This window comes from Epargyreus clarus, unplaced genomic scaffold (assembly GCF_041222505.1).
Source record: "Epargyreus clarus isolate Ecla_fem2 unplaced genomic scaffold, WU_Ecla_fem_2.2 ptg000019l, whole genome shotgun sequence".
Classification (NCBI taxonomy): Eukaryota; Metazoa; Arthropoda; class Insecta; order Lepidoptera; family Hesperiidae; genus Epargyreus; species Epargyreus clarus.
Genome location: NW_027332227.1, coordinates 14,622,844 through 14,643,471, shown reverse-complemented (window position 1 = coordinate 14,643,471; position 20,628 = coordinate 14,622,844). Strand labels below are relative to the sequence as shown.

At 33.5% G+C, this 20,628-nt stretch overlaps 2 protein-coding genes and 2 long non-coding RNA genes across 5 annotated transcripts; all 4 read left to right on the top strand.

Moving 5' to 3' along the window:
• Nucleotides 1-493: 493 nt before the first annotated feature.
• LOC140750417 (uncharacterized) lies at nucleotides 494-1,708 on the top strand. The gene is made up of 3 exons (XR_012103203.1): nucleotides 494-624; nucleotides 1,077-1,115; nucleotides 1,438-1,708. It is a non-coding gene; the product is annotated as an uncharacterized LOC140750417 (long non-coding RNA).
• Nucleotides 1,709-2,538: 830 nt separating this feature from the next.
• LOC140750419 (uncharacterized) lies at nucleotides 2,539-4,380 on the top strand. The gene is made up of 3 exons (XR_012103205.1): nucleotides 2,539-2,997; nucleotides 3,447-3,485; nucleotides 4,113-4,380. It is a non-coding gene; the product is annotated as an uncharacterized LOC140750419 (long non-coding RNA).
• A 2,658-nt stretch (nucleotides 4,381-7,038) lies between these two features.
• On the top strand, nucleotides 7,039-8,675 carry LOC140750414 (uncharacterized). The gene is made up of 4 exons (XM_073083915.1): nucleotides 7,039-7,191; nucleotides 7,298-7,333; nucleotides 7,705-7,848; nucleotides 8,291-8,675. The coding sequence occupies exons 1-4, from the start codon at nucleotides 7,143-7,145 to the stop codon at nucleotides 8,428-8,430; spliced, it is 369 nt and encodes a 122-aa protein (XP_072940016.1). The 5' UTR covers nucleotides 7,039-7,142; the 3' UTR covers nucleotides 8,431-8,675.
• Nucleotides 8,676-9,905: 1,230 nt separating this feature from the next.
• On the top strand, nucleotides 9,906-19,229 carry LOC140750416 (waprin-Thr1-like). 2 transcript variants are annotated; one of them, XR_012103202.1, is made up of 4 exons: nucleotides 9,906-10,026; nucleotides 10,483-10,521; nucleotides 10,842-10,999; nucleotides 18,744-19,229. XR_012103202.1 is itself a non-coding variant. In XM_073083917.1 (3 exons), exons 1-3 carry the CDS (start codon nucleotides 10,855-10,857, stop codon nucleotides 18,095-18,097), a joined length of 327 nt encoding a protein of 108 aa, XP_072940018.1. In that variant the 3' UTR covers nucleotides 18,098-18,222. The 2 variants fall into 2 exon arrangements, 1 of the variants encoding a protein (XP_072940018.1); XM_073083917.1 differs by lacking the exons at nucleotides 9,906-10,026; nucleotides 10,483-10,521; nucleotides 18,744-19,229 and adding exons at nucleotides 17,322-17,360; nucleotides 17,955-18,222 and having other exon boundaries at nucleotides 10,855-10,999.
• The last annotated feature ends 1,399 nt before the right edge of the window (nucleotides 19,230-20,628 follow it).

The window sequence follows — 20,628 nt, the reverse complement described above, 5'->3', positions numbered from 1 at the left end:
ATAAGTTACAATTCTACAACTGGTACGTATAGTACCGTTTGGTAATGTAATGCCATCGATACCACATCATCATCGACGATACTGACGAATAATTAATAGTTTTACAAATAGTATTCCTCTATTTTATAACACACCTTATGGTAAGTAGCTACTACTACTTATAGTCAGGTGTAATTATAGTTCTTTTGCGAAATCACTTAGAAGATAAACATAAAAATGAATATGATGAACAAAAAAAAAACGAGAAAATTAAAAACAAGGGCGTTACGATCCAAACCTGGGTTTAAGTAAATATACTTAAGTGACTGCGTCAATATCCATCCATGTAGAATTTCCTTTTTTTGTTAAATATATTCGCCAAAAATTCGCATCGTTTCGAATACGAATGTGAATGGCAAAATATATGTATATACGTCACTAATCATTACACGTGTACTTAATTAATTGGGATTCTTATAATACAGACTTGACACAGCTGATACGTTTTTACTTTGTTTGTTTTGTTTTCGATATAAAACGGTAAGCAAGCACAGTTCCTCATTCACAGAAAGGCAGCGTTTGGAAATTCTAAATTAAAATAAATTGAAATCTTCAAAATGTTCCGCACTTGCTTAATATTTCTTGGTGAGTTCACTTTATTTTACTGTACTTTTATAATAAATAATAATAAATTATGTTGGATAGGCTGTGAAGCGGCGCAAGTATGCTAATATCTTACAGAGTTACATGTTTGTGCCCTTCGCAGTCGAGACGATGGTTCGTGGGGACCGGAAGCGAAGCATTTTATGAAGAATTACATCCTCTATGGATGTAATTTTTTTCAAACTGAACTCGTTCGATTCCCGGCGAAGGAAAAAGATATTTTAAAAAACTAATGATGCAGTTTTAGTTTTTATCAAAATCGGCCTCTTAACTCCTTTCAGCAGTTTTCGCTGATTCTTATAGTTTCGGATTTGGCCCTTAAGGCCCATTTGAAAAATTCACCCTGTATATTTAAGGGATATTTTAAACTTCATCTTCAATTTGTTAATGCAAGTTTAGACAGAAATTATAACGATAATCATTATTTTTCACAGTTCTCGCCATCACCCTCGCGCATTGCCAGCACTACCCACGTAAGATTTTGTGTATCTTATTTCCAAACTGGTCCATCTTTCAATCATCTAAGGATGACTTAAAAACCTGTCTTGATATTTATATTTTATTATTAGAAACCGTAATGAGTTTAATATACAAAGCAAAATGCAAGAGTCGCCTTCCTGAGAGAGTTTTTTGGAAATTTGGAATTGGAAATTTTGGAGTAGTGAGTACTGAATTCGTTTATAAGAAGGTCTGGAATATCGTCTAAAATATAGAAATTTACCCGGATACTAGGGCTCTAAAACTTTAGTTATTGATGTGTAGGAAGTGAGTATATAAAATTATTTAAATTCGCAGCAAGACGTGGTTCATGTCCAACATTACCCCCGAACTCATCTGGGATCTGCCTCCAAGAGTGTCGCGACGACAGCGGGTGCGCAGAGCCAAAGAAATGCTGCTTCAACGGTTGTGGACAAGTTTGCAGGAATCCGGTATAAACATGATTTGCTCGATCGGTAAGCATGAGGCTCTCCATCCCAGGGTACGCCGAATGAGATCAATTGTAAACATCTTTTATAAAAGTTATGTATAATTAAGTGTTGTTATTAAACTGATATTTTATTTTTAATTGATTATTATTTCTACACCGTTCTTCACAAAAAATATATTGCTATTCTATCTAACCTTGTTGATCGAAACGTAATTACGTTTTATTGAAGTACAAAATATCTGCTTTCTACTAGTTTATAGCTCTGTAATGCGAACAGACCTTAAGCTAGAAGTAAGCATTCAAAAGTTTACGGTCGAACAATACTGACCTATCAAATATACATTTTTAGGGTTCTAGAGGGTAAAAATGGAACCCAATTACTATTGCCCCTTACCATAAGGTGTAATTATAGTACTTATGCGAAATCACTTAGAAGCTAAACATAAAAATGAATATGACGATTTAAAAAAAACGAGAAACTTAAAAACGAGCGCGTTGGCGACCACGATCCAAACCTGACTTAAAGTAATTTATCACTTTCATAATATACTATGGATGTTTAATATATATATATATATATTATTTATATTTTTGTATCGTATCTATATACAGGTATCTACATACTTCCCAGATTTTGATCCTTATAAGCAACACTATCAGATAGTGGAATAATATAGAGGGTGTATTTTTTTTTCAAAATGAACTCGTTCGATTCCCGGCTAGGGAAAAAGTAATTTTAAAAAAGTAATGATGCAGTTTTAGTTTTTATCAAAATCGGCCTCGTAACTCCTTTCAGCATTTTTCGCTAATCCTTATAGTTTCGGATTTGGCCCTGAAGGCCCGTTTTAAAAATTCACCCTGTATATACTTATACTTAAATATTAGTTTAATAGTTTATAGTTTTGTTTTTATGCACGCTAAATTTGTTTTCATATGAGCATTCCGATCTCAGGGCTGCTGGAAGAGATTTCATTTCGAAATAAGCAGTCCTTTGTGCTCTATTTTCATAATGTTTGCTTTTAATAATTGTTTTTTCCGTGTACAAAAACTTATAAATAAATATACTTAAGTGACTGCAATGCCAATATCCTTCCATGTAGAATTTCCTTTTTTTGTTAAATATATTCGCCAAATAATCGCATCGTTTCGAATACGAATGCGAGTGGTAAAATATATGCGAATGAGAACATTCGTTACATCACTGATCATTACACGTGTACTTAATTAATTCGGATTCTTATAATACAGACTTGACACAGCTGATACGTTTATACTTTGTTTTGTAGTCGATATAAAACGGTAAGCACGCTCATTTCCTCATTTAACGGAAGGCAGCGTTTGGAAATTCTAAAGAAATAACATAAAATTAATAGAAAAACAAAAAAATTAAATCTTCAAAATGTCCCGCACTTGCTTAATATTTGTTGGTGAGTTCACTTTATTTTACTGTACTTTTATCTTTCTTGTATATAAAATTCTCGTGTCACAATGTTAGTTACCGTATTCCTCCGAAACGGCTTTACCGATTTTCACCAAATTTTATATGCATATTAAGTAGGTCTGAGAATCGGCTACTATCTATTTTTCATACCCCTAAGTGTTGTTCACCCTTAACATTTTTTTTATTTATATGGCAACACAACGTTTGCATGGTCAGCTAGTAATAAATAATAATATATTGTGTTGTGTGTAGAAATAAATAATAAAATAATCAATTTGCAATTTACAGTCGTAGATTTGTCGTAGGTTACAATTCTAAGTTGTTGATTTATGATGATGATGAAGATTAATTGATATATATGCTTACATTATATAAATTTAAGGGATATTTTAAACTTCATCATCAAATGATAACGATGATCGTTGATTTTTACAGTTCTCACCATCACACTCGCGCATTGCCAGGACTGCTCACGTAAGTTTTTGTGTATCTTATTTCCAAACTGGTCCATTATTTATCTTACTTTAAGGCTTGCGTTTGGCTGCAACGTTACCTGATGTTAAGTGAGATGCAGCCTTGGGTAAAACACGCTTGCCTAGAAGTAGCCTATTCACTATTCACCCTTGACTTGAACAATCCCAGGTCGTATGTATCGGGAAACAACGAAGGCGGGAGTGTGTTCCATTCTTTGGCGGTTCGCAGCAGGAGTTGAGGAGTTGAGGAGGAGGAGCAGGAGTGAGTTGCTAAAACGCTTAGTCCGCACAAGAGGAATATCAACCAAATATTGATGGTATCCCGCGGTTCTTCTAGATCTTTCAATTAAGTTCTAAGGATGACTTAAAAACCTGTCTTGATATTTATATTTTATTATTAGAAACCGTAATGAGTTTAATATACAAAGCAAAATGCAAGAGTCGCCTTCCTGAGAGAGTTTTTTGGAAATCTGGAATTGGAAATTTTGGAGAAGTGAGTATTGAAATCGTCTATAGAAACGGTCTGGAATATCGTTTAAAAATATAGTAATTTACCCTGGTACTAGGGCTCTAAAACTTTAGTCATTGTTTTGTAGGAAGGAAGTTTATAAAATTATTTAATTCGCAGTAAGACGTGGTTCATGTCCAACATTACCCCCGAACTCATCTGGGTTCTGCCTCCAAGAGTGTAGCGACGACAGCGGGTGCCCACAGCCAGAGAAGTGCTGCCCCAACGGTTGTGGACGCGTTTGCACGAATCCGGTATAAGCATGATTTGCTCGATCGGTAAGCATGAGGCTCTCCATCCAAGGGTACGCCGAATGAGATCAATTGTAAACATCTTTTATAAAAGTTATGTATTATAAAGTCTTGTTATTAAAATGATATTTAATTTTTGATTGATTATTATTTCTACACCATTATACACAAAAAATATATTGCTATTCTTTCTAACCTTGTTGATCGAAACATAATTAGGTCTCATTGAAGTACAAAATATCTGCTTTCTACTAGTTACTCGTAATAGCTCTGTAATGCGAACGGACCTTACGCTAGAAATAAGCATTCAAAAGTTTACGGTCAAACAATACTGACCTATCAAATATTACTACGGAACCCAATTACTATTGCCCTTTACCATCGGGTGTAATTATAGTATAGTAGTTATGAATTTAAAAAAAACGAGAAAATTAAAAACGAGGGCGTTGCCAACCACGATTCAAACCTAGGTTAATGTAAATATACTTAAGTCAGTGCGTCAATATCCATCCATGTATAATTTCCTTAAATTCATATGTTAAATTCCTTTGTTAAATTTCCTTTGTTACATATATTCGCCAAATAATCGCATCGTTTCAAATACGAATGTGAATGGCAATGTGAATGAGAACATTTTTGCTGAAGATTGCTCCGCTGACGACGCCTGCCTACAACCTGAGAAATCCTGCCCTAACGGCTGCGGCCACAGCTGCAGGCAGCCAATATTTTAATAATTTTAATGGAACCTACTAACTGTCCGATAATATATGAGGCTAATTTAATAATTTTTTAATTTAATTAAATAAAATAAAATTAAATTAAACATTAAATTTAATTTAATAAATTTATTAATTTTTTTATTATTGTTTAATCAAATTGGGTTTTGAAATTGTCACTGTCACTGAAATTGTCAATTATATGAAACTGTTGTTACTTACAGAAAGACCTGGTACATGTCCACCTGTAAAGGGGGGAACATCTGGAACCTGCGCTGAATATTGCACCGGTGACGACGGCTGCCCACACCCTCAGAAGTGCTGCTCTAATGGTTGCGGCCACAGCTGCAGGCAGCCAATATAGCGTGATCCATGACCTCATATTATATTGGCCAATAAGCCAATATAATATGAGATCATGAATCACGCTGTGTTACACTTTTTGTGGGAAATTTATGTACCTTATTGTACCTTAAGTCTTCAATTTTAACTTTAATGGTTTATTTAGATTTCCATTAGATTAGGATTAACCTGGACAGCATAGATTAAGATTGTATTATTTTTTTGAAGAGTTACATGTAATGACAGTTTTTGGTGGTGAAAATTAAACGTTTTGATTATATTACCTATATTCACTCGTATAATGTAAGTGTATGCGTCAGAATATTTTTGATTTACTGTATCTTCTACTTGTGTATTTACTAGATTTTGAACAAATGACGTGCGCATTATACTGGCTTTTTATTGATTATAGCACTAGTAACTACATCGTACCAACATCAGAACTAAGTGGTAAAGCAACATTTTTGTCATAAGATTAGTACCATTGAGGTAGAAGGTATATGATTAATTGTTAATTTTTTATTTCAGTATCATCTTATTTATTATTTGTATTTATTATTGTATTCGTATTTTTAAAACGTGTTTAGATAAAAAGGCCAGTAACACGTTTCAATTTAAAAATAGGGTTTTAATCTGTAGTCGGTTGTGAGTAACTAAAACATATTTGTAGGTATGATAAATAATTATTGTTTACTTAAATACATATTGATATATCTGCTGTTTCTATTATTGTCTATCGCTCTTTGTTACTTTCGCATAACACCTGCTGCAAATTCTCCTCATCCACCCAGGGTTGACTGGTAGAAAATGCCATCAGGCATTATGTTTGCCCTTTTGTACATTTCTTCTTAAAGGTGATGCAATATTTTTTAAATAAATAAATAAAGTTGTTCATTTTATAAATATTGCCACTACTTTCTAATGTTGCCGAACTATTAAATGTTGACCGTAAAAATAATTATGGCGATGAATGCATAGGATATAGTCAATAGAAATAGTATGGATAAATAGCAATACCTACTATATATAATAAAAATAATATCGCTAGCCAATAGCAACTTTATATCTAAACTAATAAAATTAACACTATTGGAATTATCGACATAAGTAAATTAACTGTTTGTAATTGTTACTATCACCAGTTTTGCTATGTGTCATATTTATCCGAAAAAAATGATATTATACAATTGACGCTACTGAGAATGTTGACAGAATATTGGTACTATTTGTTTTTTTCACAATCGATAGTGAATGCCCCAAGGTAATAGAGTTCGTAATCGTGCTATATAATATCTATAGCACTATTCACGGGTAAAATAGCAGGGCACAGCTCAATGTAGGTATATACCTATATAGTATAATATATATATCTATGTAAGTTCGAAAACTTAGGATATTTCTGAAACAAACAGACAAACAGACACAAAAACATTTTAATAATGTACTTTTTGTACATTATACCTATATAGTATAATATATATATCTATGTAAGTTCGAAAACTTAGGATATTTCTGAAACAAACAGACAAACAGACACAAAAACATTTTAATAATGTACTTTTTGACGTAAGTATCGTATATTCTTTAAATGAATAAGTAAAAACCTGTTATTTTGCCATCACAAACAGACAATTGAATTTTATTTATTTGTTTACATAGAAAATGTTTATTATATGCAATTAAAATGCATTTGTGACGCAGACTTGACACAGCTGATTTGTGTGTATTATGTTTGTTTTGTATTTGATATAAAAAACAAATGTTAGCAAGTAATGCGTTTCATTAGTTGGAACACATTACCTGCTAACAACAAAACAATAACGTAAAGTTAATTATAAAATATGATATTTCATATTATCAAAATGTTCCGTTATTCTTTAATATTTTTAGGTAAGTACACTTTATTTTATAATTATATTATCCCATTCTATATTATAATATACGTTACTAATTTATTGATGTAATTTGATCATAATTATGATGTTTATTTCTACAGTTCTCGCCATCACGGTCGTGCACTGCTACTGCTCAGGTATGTTTCTTTACACTTTTTATTATTACTTTTTCGGTGTTCTGCTCTATATTTTAAATATGTGTTAAGACTGACTAAATAACCTGAATACCGGTTTTAATTAACTGTTATAATTTTATATTAGTTTCAGTTATTGGAATTTACATATAACTAAAAATGAAGTTTTCTTTGTGCTTAACTAATCACAGATTTTTCTGAATTAGCCAATTTTCTATTATGAAAATAACTTGGATACTTAAAATTAAAAGTCAATTCTTAAACCGCACCCTTCTACCGAATATTATCCAAAAAGTACAGGACTTAATAGAGAGAATGGAGCTTTAAGTTCCGTTGTCGTGTTGAAAGGTACCTGAAATTGTTGTTATTTACAGAAAGACCTGGTGAATGTCCGCCTGTAAAGAATGGAACTGCTGGGACCTGCGCTGAATATTGCTCCGGTGACAGCAGCTGCCCACAACCTCAGAAGTGCTGCTCTAACGGTTGCGGCCACCACTGCGCGCAGCCTATATTTCCAGGTTATCTATTTGACATGTATATACAATTATACATATATGACATAAACTGTATGACATAAACTGTATGATTCATAGTTACTGTAATACAAACAATCAAGATGACGTTGGTACAACATAATTCATCATTAATAATTTCAGTTAATCTTAATATTTACCGTACTTCGGGCTTTTACAATAACATTGATTACTTTCACTAGCTATTATACGAGTATATAACAGCCGGATAAAGTGATTAATTTATCACATGTCTGGATAAATTAGTTATTATACGTATTAACTAGTCATTATGTATCATTATGCTTTTTGATCACTTTGACTGTAGCATATAGAAACGGACTGAAATATCGTCTATAAATAAAGTAATTTACCCGGGTACTAGGGCTCTAAAAATTTCATTGTTTTTGTGTTGTATGGGAGTATAAAACTTTATTTGAATTCGCAGCAAGACGTGGTTCGTGTCCAAAATTACCCCCGGGGACAGTTGGGACCTGCATCGAAGCGTGTACCGGGGACAGCAGCTGTCCACAGCCACAGAAATGCTGTACCAACGGTTGTGGACGCGTTTGCACATATCCGGTGTAATATTGCCTAGGATTTGCTCGATCGGTGTGCATGAGGCTCTCCATCCCAGGACAACACCGATTGAGATCAATTGTGAACGTCTTTTAAAGTCTTCTTATTAAAATTATATGAATAAACTTGTACTACCAGAACTTAAAATTTATAAAATATGCTAAGACTTTTTGGCTTTAGAATTTTTGTATGTGCTTATGTATTAATTCTATTTGTGAATAAATGACATAATATTGCATGCATAATATTGAATTTAGATTTCTGTTCTGGGTCTGGGTGTTTGTGTATTTGTCTTTGTGTGTATTCATGGTACCCACGATACAGGGTATCCTAGTGTGGGGCTGTGAGTGTACGAAGCGTCTTATTGTTTTAATGTAATGATATTTGATTGATTATTATTTTTACATCATTCTAAAAAAAAATCTATTTGTCTCTAACCTTGTAGATTGAAACAAAATTACCTCTTATCGAAGTACAAAATACCTGCTTTCGACTAGTTTATAGCTCGCAGATTGTGTACAAAACAAATACAGGTCTGTGGTATAGCTCTTCAATGCGGCTTTCAAATATATATTTTTATTTCTTTTCTTTATTTTATTACAATTTTTGCAACTTTTAAAACTTTAATATATTACAAGAAAATTTCAAGTAAATTGTATTGTAATCAGGTTTCTATAGTTTTTCTTATGTAAATGTATTTACACATATATTCCGTAGCACGACCACGCACACTCCGTCAGACTCCGATAGTGAGCGGCCAATAAAATAATCTCAGTACTTACTTCTACTGTTGTCATAATTATAAAATTACCAAATAAAAATGAAAAATTGATGGTACCGAACCCTCGGTTTGCAAGATCGCCTCGAACTTTGTCAATTTTTATTATAATAATAAAATGTTCAGTTTCTAATTTTTCCCATCACGATAATGTTACAGAACTATCGATAATTCCACTATGAAAAGTTGACTTCGAACGTATTTATGTTCTTAAATCGATATGACTATCGATATTATCCATAGCTATTATTCGTCAATAGTATTGATAAGTTACAATTCTATAACTGGTACGTATAGTACCGTTTGGTAATGTAATGCCATCGATAGTATCGATGGCAGTATCGATTCGTTACCACATCATCATCGACGATACTGTCGAATAATTAATAGTTTTACAAATAGTATTCCTCTATTTTATAACACACCTTATGGTAAGTAGCTACCACTACTTATCGTCAGGTGTAATTATAGTACTGTTGCGATATCACTTGGAAGCTAAACATAAAAATGAATACGATGAACAAAAAAAAAAAACGAGAAAATTAAAAACAAGGGCGTTGCCACGAATCACGTTTCGAATACGAATGTGAATGGCAAAATATATGTATGTACATCACTAGTAATTACACGTGTACTTAATTAATTGGGATTCTTATAATACAGACTTGACACAGCTGATACGTTTTTACTTTGTTTGTTTTGTAGTCGATATAAAACGGTAAGCACGCTCAGTTTCTCATTCACAGGAAGGCAGCGTTTGGAAATTCTAAATTAAAATAAGTAAATTGAAATCTTCAAAATGTTCCGCACTTGCTTAATATTTGTTGGTGAGTTCACTTTATTTTACTGTACTTTTATAATAAATAATAATAAATTGTGTTGAATAGGCTGTGCAGCGGCGCAAGTATGCTAATATCTCACAGAGTTACATGTTTGTGCCCTTCGCAGTCGAGACGATGGGACCGTGAGGACCGGAAGCGAAGCATATTTCTATGAAGAATTACATCCTCTATGGATGTAATTTTTTTCAAAATGAACTCGTTCGATTCCCGGCGACGGAAAAAGATATTTTAAAAAACTAATGATGCAGTTTTAGTTTTTATCAAAATCGGCCTCTTAACTCCTTTCAGCATTTTTAGCTGACTCTTATAGTTTCGGATTTGGCCCTGAAGGCCCATTTGAAAAATTCACCCTGTATATTTAAGGGATATTTTAAACTTCATCTTCAATTTGTTAATGCAAGTTTAGACAGAAATTATAATGATAATCATTATTTTTCACAGTTCTCACCATCACACTCGCGCATTGCCAGGACTGCCCACGTAAGTTTTTGTGTATCTTATTTCCATACTGGTCCATCTTTCAATCATCTAAGGATGACTTAAAAACCTGTCTTGATATTTATATTTTATTATTAGAAACCGTAATGAGTTTAATATACAAAACAAAATGCAAGGAGTCGCCTTCCTGAGAGTTTTTTGGAAATCTGGAATTGGAAATTTTGGAGTAGCGAGTACTGAATTCGTTTATAAGAAGGTCTGGAATATCGTCAAAAATATAGAAATTTACCCGGATACTAGGGCTCTAAAACTTTAGTCATTGATGTGTAGGAAGTGAGTATATAAAATTATTTAATTCGCAGCAAGACCTGGTTCATGTCCAACATTACCCCCGAACTCATCTGGGATCTGTGTCCAAGAGTGTCGCGACGACAGCGGGTGCACAGAGCCAAAGAAATGCTGCTCCAACGGTTGTGGACAAGTTTGCAGGAATCCGGTATAAACATGATTTGCTCGATCGGTAAGCATGAGGCTCTCCATCCCAGGGTACGCCGAATGAGATCAATTGTAAACATCTTTTATAAAAGTTATGTATAATGAAGTGTTGTTATTAAACTGATATTTTATTTTTATTTGATTATTATTTCTACACAGTTCTTCACAAAAAATATACTGCTATTCTATCTAACCTTGTTGATCGAAACGTAATTACGTCTTATTGAAGTACAAAATATCTGCTTTCTACTAGTTTATAGCTCTGTAATGCGAACAGACCTTACGCTAGAAGTAAGCATTCAAAAGTTTACGGTCGAACAATACTGACCTATCAAATATACATTTTTAGGGTTCTAGAGGGTAAAAATGGAACCCAATTACAAATACCCCTTACCATCAGGTGTAATTATAGTACTTATGCGAAATAACTTAGAAACTGAGCATAAAAATGAATATGACGATTAAAAAAAAACGAGAAACTTATAAACGAGCGCGTTGGCGACCACGATCCAAACCGGACTTAAAGTAACTTATCACTTTCATAATATACTATGTATGTTTAATATATATATATTATTTATATTTTTGTATCGTATCTATATATACACTTATCTGGAGGCACGGCAGTGCCTCCGCCAAGTCGAGCCAAAGCCAAAAAAAGCGGCACGGCCGTAGCATTCTTTTCTCGAAGCAATTCGGCCCATTTTCGACCTCCTGTAACTTCGTTGCATATGAAGCTAGAAGCCTGAATTTTCAGGAGCCAAGCAAGCATTGTGTAGACACGGTATATTTCAAATTTCATTAAATTTGAACCAGTAGTTTAAGAATTACAAGTAGTCAAAGTTCGTAATTTTGTCACTCACTCACTCACTGACTGACCGATCATCAAAAGTTTAAGGCACTTCTAGCAGACATAGAAGGTTGAAATTGAGAATACAATTAGTGTTTAGTATATAACTCATGGGAAAACTAAAATATTTTGCAATTTCTGTCCAGTTATCTAGATACACCAACTACATTAAATAACTTTGTATCCTATATAAGTTATATAGGATGACAAAGTTACATTTGCAGTTAATGAATCTGTGTTTCTGTCCGCGAAATGTACGAGTAGTAGGGGAGCCCATGATGTTAAATGGGTAGAAACTCGAGCGTCGATAGGACCTATACGATTGTGTAGATTACACGTTAGAGTGAAGAAAAGGTTGTGTGATATTTTTCGATTCACCGTGGGAATAGTTTCTAGACGATTCGAAAGATGTAAAAGCAGAGTCAGACATACTCAAGGCGCGGCAGGTTAGTGATAGAGTATATATCTCTGATGCCGGAAATATGTTTATCTGCTGGTTTGCATATTGGGGCAGCCGTGCGAGAGGTAAAAATGGAAAAAAAGTAACCAGCGCATTCGATTTTCAAAGGGGATATGAAGTTACCCCAGATGAGTCGCCCATTCGAAAGACTGACGATCCGATTCGAAAGACTGTCAGTGACTCTTCGAAAATGCAAAAAAAAAACGTTATCATGCCACACTAGAGGGCGTAAGATTATTATACAGGAAATTCCAGCTGATGTTTTACTTATCATAACCCTTCATCTGACGATTTAGTGGAGGGGTTTTTTATATTGACGATTTGAATAAAAATAGAATGAGAATGTATGAAGAATAATGTATTTTCCATAAAATTAGCCTTTTCCTTTAGTTTGTTACACAGCATTACTTTCCAGGGATTCATGCTAATGAGTAGCGCTATCAGATAAAAAATGACCGCACTCGAGTATGTCCAGGTAGAGATTTTTTTGCAACCTTATTACTCCCTAACGCTGCCCTCAAATCGTCAGGTTAAAATTTATTGTTTTCAGCATGTAATTAAGCTACTATAGATAATACTGTTTTTTTTTTAATAATCTGACGGACTTCCCTGGTTGAACCCCCAAAATGGATGGTTTAAGATACTCCATAGGATGTAAGGTATCTCCCATATCTTAATCTGCCGCGTTCGAGTCACTCTCAAAATCCCGTCTTGGGCTCCCCTACTATTATTGGCGACGACTTCAATTGTTTCTATTCTCGAGACATAAGACGTTTTCTATTCCAACTTCAATTTAAATTCAATACAAATAATTGGTGAAGTGCGAATCGAACTCTTACACTGAGGGTTCCGTACCACAAAAATATTTGGTTTTTTATTTTTATTTTACTAATTGATATTATAGCTGCCATATAATGCATTGTGAACATTTCAACTGTAACATCTACGGTTCAATCATTAAAATGAAAAACGCCAAAAAATAGCAGGTCCTTATATGTTTGTCCCTGTAGTTCCTGGACTAAAAAAGGGCTACGATATCCCGTGCCTGTCGTAAGAAGCGACTAAAAGGGGGCTTCCAGAGTTGGGAGTGGCAGCAAGGAGCTCGAACCGTCCAATAAGTGTCCCTGGGAAGGACGGCGGTATGTGTAGTCGCATACCGTCGTGAACACGGGATAGTTTAGGAGGAGCGAAAACTGCCCAGGGCAGAGCTTGATCGGGGCATTGCGCTTGGAGGACTTTGGTTGCGTTCCGTCGGAGATCCCGGAGTTCTCCAACAAACGTTGAGGACGGCCACCCGGCGTTACTCCCACGTCGTCGAGTACCTTTTGAAGATTTCCTCCTCATAAAGAAAAAGAAGGTCCTTGTATGGCAACTCTCCTTTATATGAAAGTTTTTCTTTTTACTTTTAGTACTTGTTGTTAAAGCGGCCACCATTATATATATTCCGTAAAAAAATAAGTTTCTATCTATTAAGGTTCCAGAAATAGAGCTCTTTGTCAGACAGACAGCTTAGAAATAGGGTTCCGTTTCTACCCTTTGGGTATGGAACCCTAAAAAGTAATATAATATCAAAAACATTCCGAATTTCTGACAAATGTCATGACAAAAAACTAGATGTTACGGCTAATGTGCCTAAATCAGTTAAAACGCAGATTAGCTTGCCCATTACCTAAAGTACAAAACGAAGATTGTATCAATTTTCACCCCTTGACGTCGACCCGTGCATGTCATGATGCGTCGTCGTGTCGTGAATTTACGACAAACATTGTATATTTTCACGAAACAATATCGCTTTGTGGCACAATGTCGCTATGTGTCACGATACGTCATCGTGTCGTAAAAAGGCATGTGTTTTAGCCCTAAGAACAAGTCTGAAAAGATGTTTCGAATTTTAACTACATAGGTAATCTGCATATTTTCTAGCTAATTTTAAGACTGCCTAGTTAATGTGTATGCTAACGTATTCTACAATATAACGGTAACATACAAAAAATACAATAAATGTCGTGAGGTAAAGCAACTGTCACCGTATTATAAAATAATAATAAGTTTGTTTCCAAGGAAACAAATGTGCAAATTTCGGCCTTATTGCGCTTAAATAAATGTCTGTATGAAAATAATAAGCTTACATATACAAATTTACAATGTTCACAATGGAAAATCCCTAATAACTTCTAAACGGATTACCCTTATTACACAATTCCTTTTGCCCTATCTGTTTTAGACCTAAATCTACCAAATGGCCTTAAAGACAAACCAATATCTACACAAACAAAAAATCATGTTTTCAACTTACGTAATATTTGATACGTAATATTACATAAATTAAGTTAAGTTCGTTTCAAATTATTCAAATTTACTGTTAATTTCTTGAAAAACGGTTTCACTATTTACTAATAGTGCAACCGTAATATTATCCATAGAGTTACTACTCTATGGATAATATCATCGCAACTGGCCACAACGTAAATGGTATATATAAATTTAAACAATTTGTCAAATCACCGATATGTAATTTGACAATGTCAAATAAATATTGGCATAGAAGACTAGCCCATATTAATCCGGAATATATGCGAATTTTAAAGAATATTGTGACTGGTCTTGATAATGTGAACATTACGACGGATATGACGACTAGTAAGAAACCATTTCCAAACCTCTGAACGCGAACGAACGATATACTGGAGATCGTACATACAGATATATGTGGTCCCATGGAAGCTACTTCACTCAACGGTTCAAGGTACATGTTATTATTTATCGACTATTATTCTCGAATGACACGATGAATGTTTATTTTCTAAAACATAAGAGTGAGTCTTTAAGAAATTTCAAAAATATAAAGTGTTGAAAAAGGAACTAGCAAGTCGAACAAATGTATGAGATCAGATAGTGGGACGAAATTTTGTAATAGAGCTTTCAATATTTTCTTGTCTACAAATGGAATTCTACATCAGAAGGCGATACTATGTAAACAAATTGTTGTGGTTGAAACAGCTAACAGAACTATTATTGTAAATGCGAGAAGTCTAAAACGAATGTTATCATTATTAAATAAATATTTCATTTCATTTCAGAAGTCAGAAGTATATTATAAATTGAAACGAATTTGAGCAAGAGCAGTAAATACTGTGGTTTATATCAAAAACCGGAGTCCGACGAAGTCAGTGAAAGATTACCAATGATTTTTGTCGGATATTCAGAAGAAAGTAAGGGATGTCGATTATTTAATACGAAGACACGTTAAATCACAATAAATAAATAAATCACAATCAGTAGAGATGTTTTTTCCTGAGGATAATGGGAATAATTTCAGTTGTCAAAATAGTAACTTTTTTAGATTTAATTTATTGTCATGTTCGAATGAAAGTGATGATGAATGGCAAGATTATTTACATAACTACAAAGACTAACTACAAAAATTTAATTGGCTTTAAAAAATCTGTTGTTGAGATTCAACTAGTAGAAGGTACCGGAAAGGAAAAGAGTAGAAATATCTACAAAAAGGAATGAGATGCCATCAAAAACAATGCTTGTAAAAAGATCCAAGTCTCGCCATTCAGTTCTTCTACCGTAAAAAGTTTTGAGATCTATGTAAAACCAAGCCGGTAAATGTATGCAGTCCCTACTTAAGGGACCTTCTGTCTTAAGGTATTATCTCACTATCTAACCTAACAACATCTCATGGGACCATACCAATATTAAAAATCTTTTATGTTCTAAATAAATCGACGTGGCAATCGTACTAATGTTACCTGTGTGATGCGATATGATAAGATGAAAACACAATGTGACTTGCAGTACGATTGCCACGTTAATTTATTTAGAACATAAAAGATTTTTAATATTGGTATGGTCCCATGAGATGTTGTTAGGTTAGATAGTGAGATAATACCTTAAGACAGAAGGTCCCTTAAGTAGGGACTGCATACATTTACCGGCTTGGTTTTACATAGATCTCAAAACTTTTTACGGTAGAAGAACTGAATGGCGAGACTTGGATCTTTTTACAAGCATTGTTTTTGATGGCATACTTAAATATTAGTTTAATAGTTTATAGTTTTGTTTTTATGCACGCTAAATTTGTTTTCATATGAGCATTCCGATCTCAGGGCTGCTGGAAGAGATTTCATTTTGAAATAAGCAGTCCTTTGTGCTCTATTTTCATAATGTTTGCTTTTAATAATTGTTTTTTCCGTGTACAAAAACTTATAAATAAATATACTTAAGTGACTGCAATGCCAATATCCTTCCATGTAGAATTTCCTTTTTTTGTTAAATATATTCGCCAAATAATCGCATCGTTTCGAATACGAATGCGAGTGGTAAAATATATGCGAATGAGAACATTCGTTACATCACTGATCATTACACGTGTACTTAATTAATTCGGATTCTTATAATACAGACTTGACACAGCTGATACGTTTTAACTTTGTTTTGTAGTCGATATAAAACGATAAGCACGCTCAGTTCATCATTTAACGGAAGGCAGCGTTTGGAAATTCTAAAGCAATAACATAAAATTAATAGAAAAACAAAAAAAAAATCTTCAAAATGTTCCGCACTTGCTTAATATTTGTTGGTGAGTTCACTTTATTTTACTGTACTTTTATCTTTCTTATATATAAAATTCTCGTGTCACAATGCTAGTTATCGTATTCCTCCGAAACGGCTTTACCGATTTTTACCAAATTTTATATGCATATTAAGTAGGTCTGAAAATCGGCTACTATCTATTTTTCATACCCCTAAGTGTTGTTCACCCTTAACATTTTTTTTATTTATATGGCAACACAACGTTTGCATGGTCAGCTAGTAATAAATAATAATATATTGTGTTGTGTGTAGAAATAAATAATAAAATAATCAATTTGCAATTTACAGTCGTAGATTTGTCGTAGGTTACAATTCTAAGTTGTTAATTTATGATGATGATGAAGATTAATTGATATATATGCTTACATTATATAAATTTAAGGGATATTTTAAACTTCATCATCAAATGATAACGATGATCGTTGATTTTTACAGTTCTCGCCATCACACTCGCGCATTGCCAGGACTGCCCACGTAAGTTTTTGTGTATCTTATTTCCAAACTGGTCCATTTTTTTTATCTTACTATAGGCTTGCGTTTGGCTGCAACGTTACCTGATGTTAAGTGAGATGCAGCCTTGGATAAAACACGCTTGCCTAGAAGTAGCCTATTCACCCTTGACTTGAACAATCCCAGGTCGTATGTATCGGGAAACAACGAAGGCGGGAGTGTGTTCCATTCTTTGGCGGTTCGCAGCAGGAATGTGTTGCTAAAACGCTTAGTCCGCACAAGAGGAATATCAACCAAATATTGATGGTATCCCGCGGTTCTTCTAGATCTTTCAATTAAGTTCTAAGGATGACTTAAAAACCTGTCTTGATATTTATATTTTATTATTAGAAACCGTAATGAGTTTAATATACAAAGCAAAATGCAAGAGTCGCCTTCCTGAGAGAGTTTTTTGGAAATCTGGAATTGGAAATTTTGGAGAAGTGAGTATTGAAATCGTCTATAGAAACGGTCTGGAATATCGTCTAAAAATATAGTAATTTACCCGGGTACTAGGGCTCTAAAACTTTAGTCATTGTTGAGTAGGAAGGGAGTTTATAAGATTATTTGAATTCGCAGCAAGACGTGGTTCATGTCCAACATTACCGTCGGGGCCTGCATTTGGGGCCTGCGTCATAGCGTGTCGCGACGACAGCGGGTGCCCAGAGCCAAAGAAGTGCTGCTCCACCGGTTGTGGACAAGTTTGCAAGAATCCGGTATAAACACGTTTTGCTCGATCGGTATGCATGAGGCTCTCCATCCCAGGGTATGCCGAATGACATCAATTGTAAACATCTTTTATAAAAATTATGTATAATAAAGTCTTGTTATTAAAATTATATTTTATTTTTTGATTGATTATTATTTCTACACCATTCTACACAAAAAAAATATTGCTATTCTATCTAACCTTGTTGATCGAAACATAATTACATCTTATTGAAGTACAAAATATCTGCTTTCTACTAGTTTATAGCTTTGTAATGTGAACGGACCTTACGCTAGAAATTCAAAAGTTTACGGTCGAACAATACTGACCTATCAAATATTACTACGGAACCCAATTACTATTGCCCTTTACCATCGGGTGTAATTATAGTACTTATGCGAAATAACTTAGAAGCTATAGATAAAAATGAATATGATGAATTAAAAAAAACGAGAAAATTAAAAACGAGGGCGTTGCCAACCACGATTCAAACCTAGGTTAATGTAAATATACTTAAGTGAGTGCGTCAATATCCATCCATGTATAATTTCCTTAAATTCATATGTTAAATTTCCTTTGTTACATATATTCGCCAAATAATCGCATCGTTTCCAATACGAATGTGAATGGCAATGTGAATGAGAACATTTTTGCTGAAGATTGCTCCGCTAACGACGCCTGCCTACAACCTGAGAAATCCTGCCCTAACGGCTGCGGCCGTAGCTGCATGCAGCCAATATTTTAATAATTTTAATGGAACCTACTAACTGTCCGATAATGTATGAGGCTAATTTAATATTTTTTTAATTTAATTAAATAAAATTAAGTGAAATAAAATAAGATTAAACATTAAATTTAATTTAATAAATTTATTAATTTTTTTATTATTGTTTAATCAAATTGGGTTTTGAAATTGTCAGGTCATGTGTTGTGAGTCTTATGAAGTGTCACTTCGTGTAATAGTTTATCAGAAAATTTACAAAATTTCCAAATCTGACATGCAATTTTGTATCACTAATACGTTACTATATTACGTATTTGGCCTGTAGTATTAACCTGGAAAAACATTGTGTACTTTAGTATATTTACTTTAATTAAAGTTTGTATGTATTAATTAAATTTGAGAATAAATAACATAAATTGTATTATATTGACTTTTTATTTTTTACTATTAGTACACCGTACCACATAAATATATTTGTATTATTTTCTTATTGCTTTAGTTTACATTGTAATTATCGTTTACTTGACAGTTGTACGTATTTATTAGGTTTAAGTTTAGAGCTAAAGTGAATCGTTAAAAGTTACTTTTACTTATCACCTTATTAGTCAGTTTTAATAATATTTGTCATCATAATACATCAGTTTTAATAATATTTGTCATCATAATATATCAGTTTTAATAATATTTGTTATCATAATATATCAGTTTTAATAATCGATATTATTTAAAGCCTCAATGCACTAGCAGTGAATGCAGAGGAGGAATGCATATAAATGATCATACTTTCAAATCAAATCAAAAATATGTTATTCAAAATAGACTTTTTACAGAACTCTTTTTGAACGTCAATATATTTACCGCCACTTCACAAGGCGTGTCATTATGGAGAAGAAGTGGTGAAAGAAGCTCTATAACAAATATCTTTAAAAAAATATAGTATCTACAATGATAAACATAACCTAATGGTACATGTGGCGCTGGAGCTACTTCAGACCACACCGTTTTATCTGTCAAATAATCACTTACTTTATAGTACGCTTTTTTACAAATAGTATTTAGTATCGATAGTAACATTATTATCATTCGCCAGTGCCACCATTATAATATGAATAATATCTATACTATCGATACCAAATAACCAAAAGCATTGAAATAACTGATATTATTAAATTCGCTATGGGTAATTGTCACTATCCATTGTATTGCTATGTATCGAACTTATCTGAACAATAAATACTATCAATACTATTGACAATATCGTCGGAATATCAGTACTATTGTACAGTATAGTATTGAATGGTATAAACCCTTTGTGATTCGACTCCGGCGACACCACCGCTACACCTATTTCTGCCCCATAAGAGCAGTGTGAGACGCTGCTGTGTTCTGGTTTTTATATTTAAAATTTAATTATTTATTTAAAGTAACAAAGACTTATTTTTGAATTACAATTACAATTTTAAATTACATTACAATTTCAAATGTAGAAAACTGCAACGAGAAATAAAACTACAGTCTACTCTATTGCTTATCATCTTCAGGATGCTGTTGGAGCTATCCCGGACACGGTACATCAGGGAGCTGCATCTTTTTCTTATTATGGTGTAAAAATAGTTTACATGAGCTTCTGCAAACATCCCTGATGCACTACAGTATCTTGGTAGTCCCATCAGCATCATGAAACCATTATTATATTGAACTCTAAGAGCATTGTAAGATTTTTGGGTGTAATTTTTAGGTGTGGTAAGGGAGGAATACTTTTCTGAGGCGTCCCAGCTTAGTCCTCTGGAGTAGCGGCGCACCTGTGGCCAACCTCGCAT

Excerpts from the sequence above, each read along its gene's own strand:
- LOC140750414 (XM_073083915.1), top strand. The coding sequence starts at position 7,143 with ATGATATTTCATATTATCAAAATGTTCCGTTATTCTTTAATATTTTTA. Across the intron at positions 7,334-7,704 it reads CGTGCACTGCTACTGCTCAG|AAAGACCTGGTGAATGTCCG; the intron begins GTATGTTTCTTT and ends TGTTATTTACAG. Across the intron at positions 7,849-8,290 it reads CGCGCAGCCTATATTTCCAG|CAAGACGTGGTTCGTGTCCA; the intron begins GTTATCTATTTG and ends TTGAATTCGCAG.
- LOC140750416 (XM_073083917.1), top strand. The coding sequence starts at position 10,855 with ATGTCCAACATTACCCCCGAACTCATCTGGGATCTGTGTCCAAGAGTG. Across the intron at positions 11,000-17,321 it reads AAACATGATTTGCTCGATCG|TTCTCGCCATCACACTCGCG; the intron begins GTAAGCATGAGG and ends TGATTTTTACAG. Across the intron at positions 17,361-17,954 it reads GCATTGCCAGGACTGCCCAC|CAAGACGTGGTTCATGTCCA; the intron begins GTAAGTTTTTGT and ends TTGAATTCGCAG.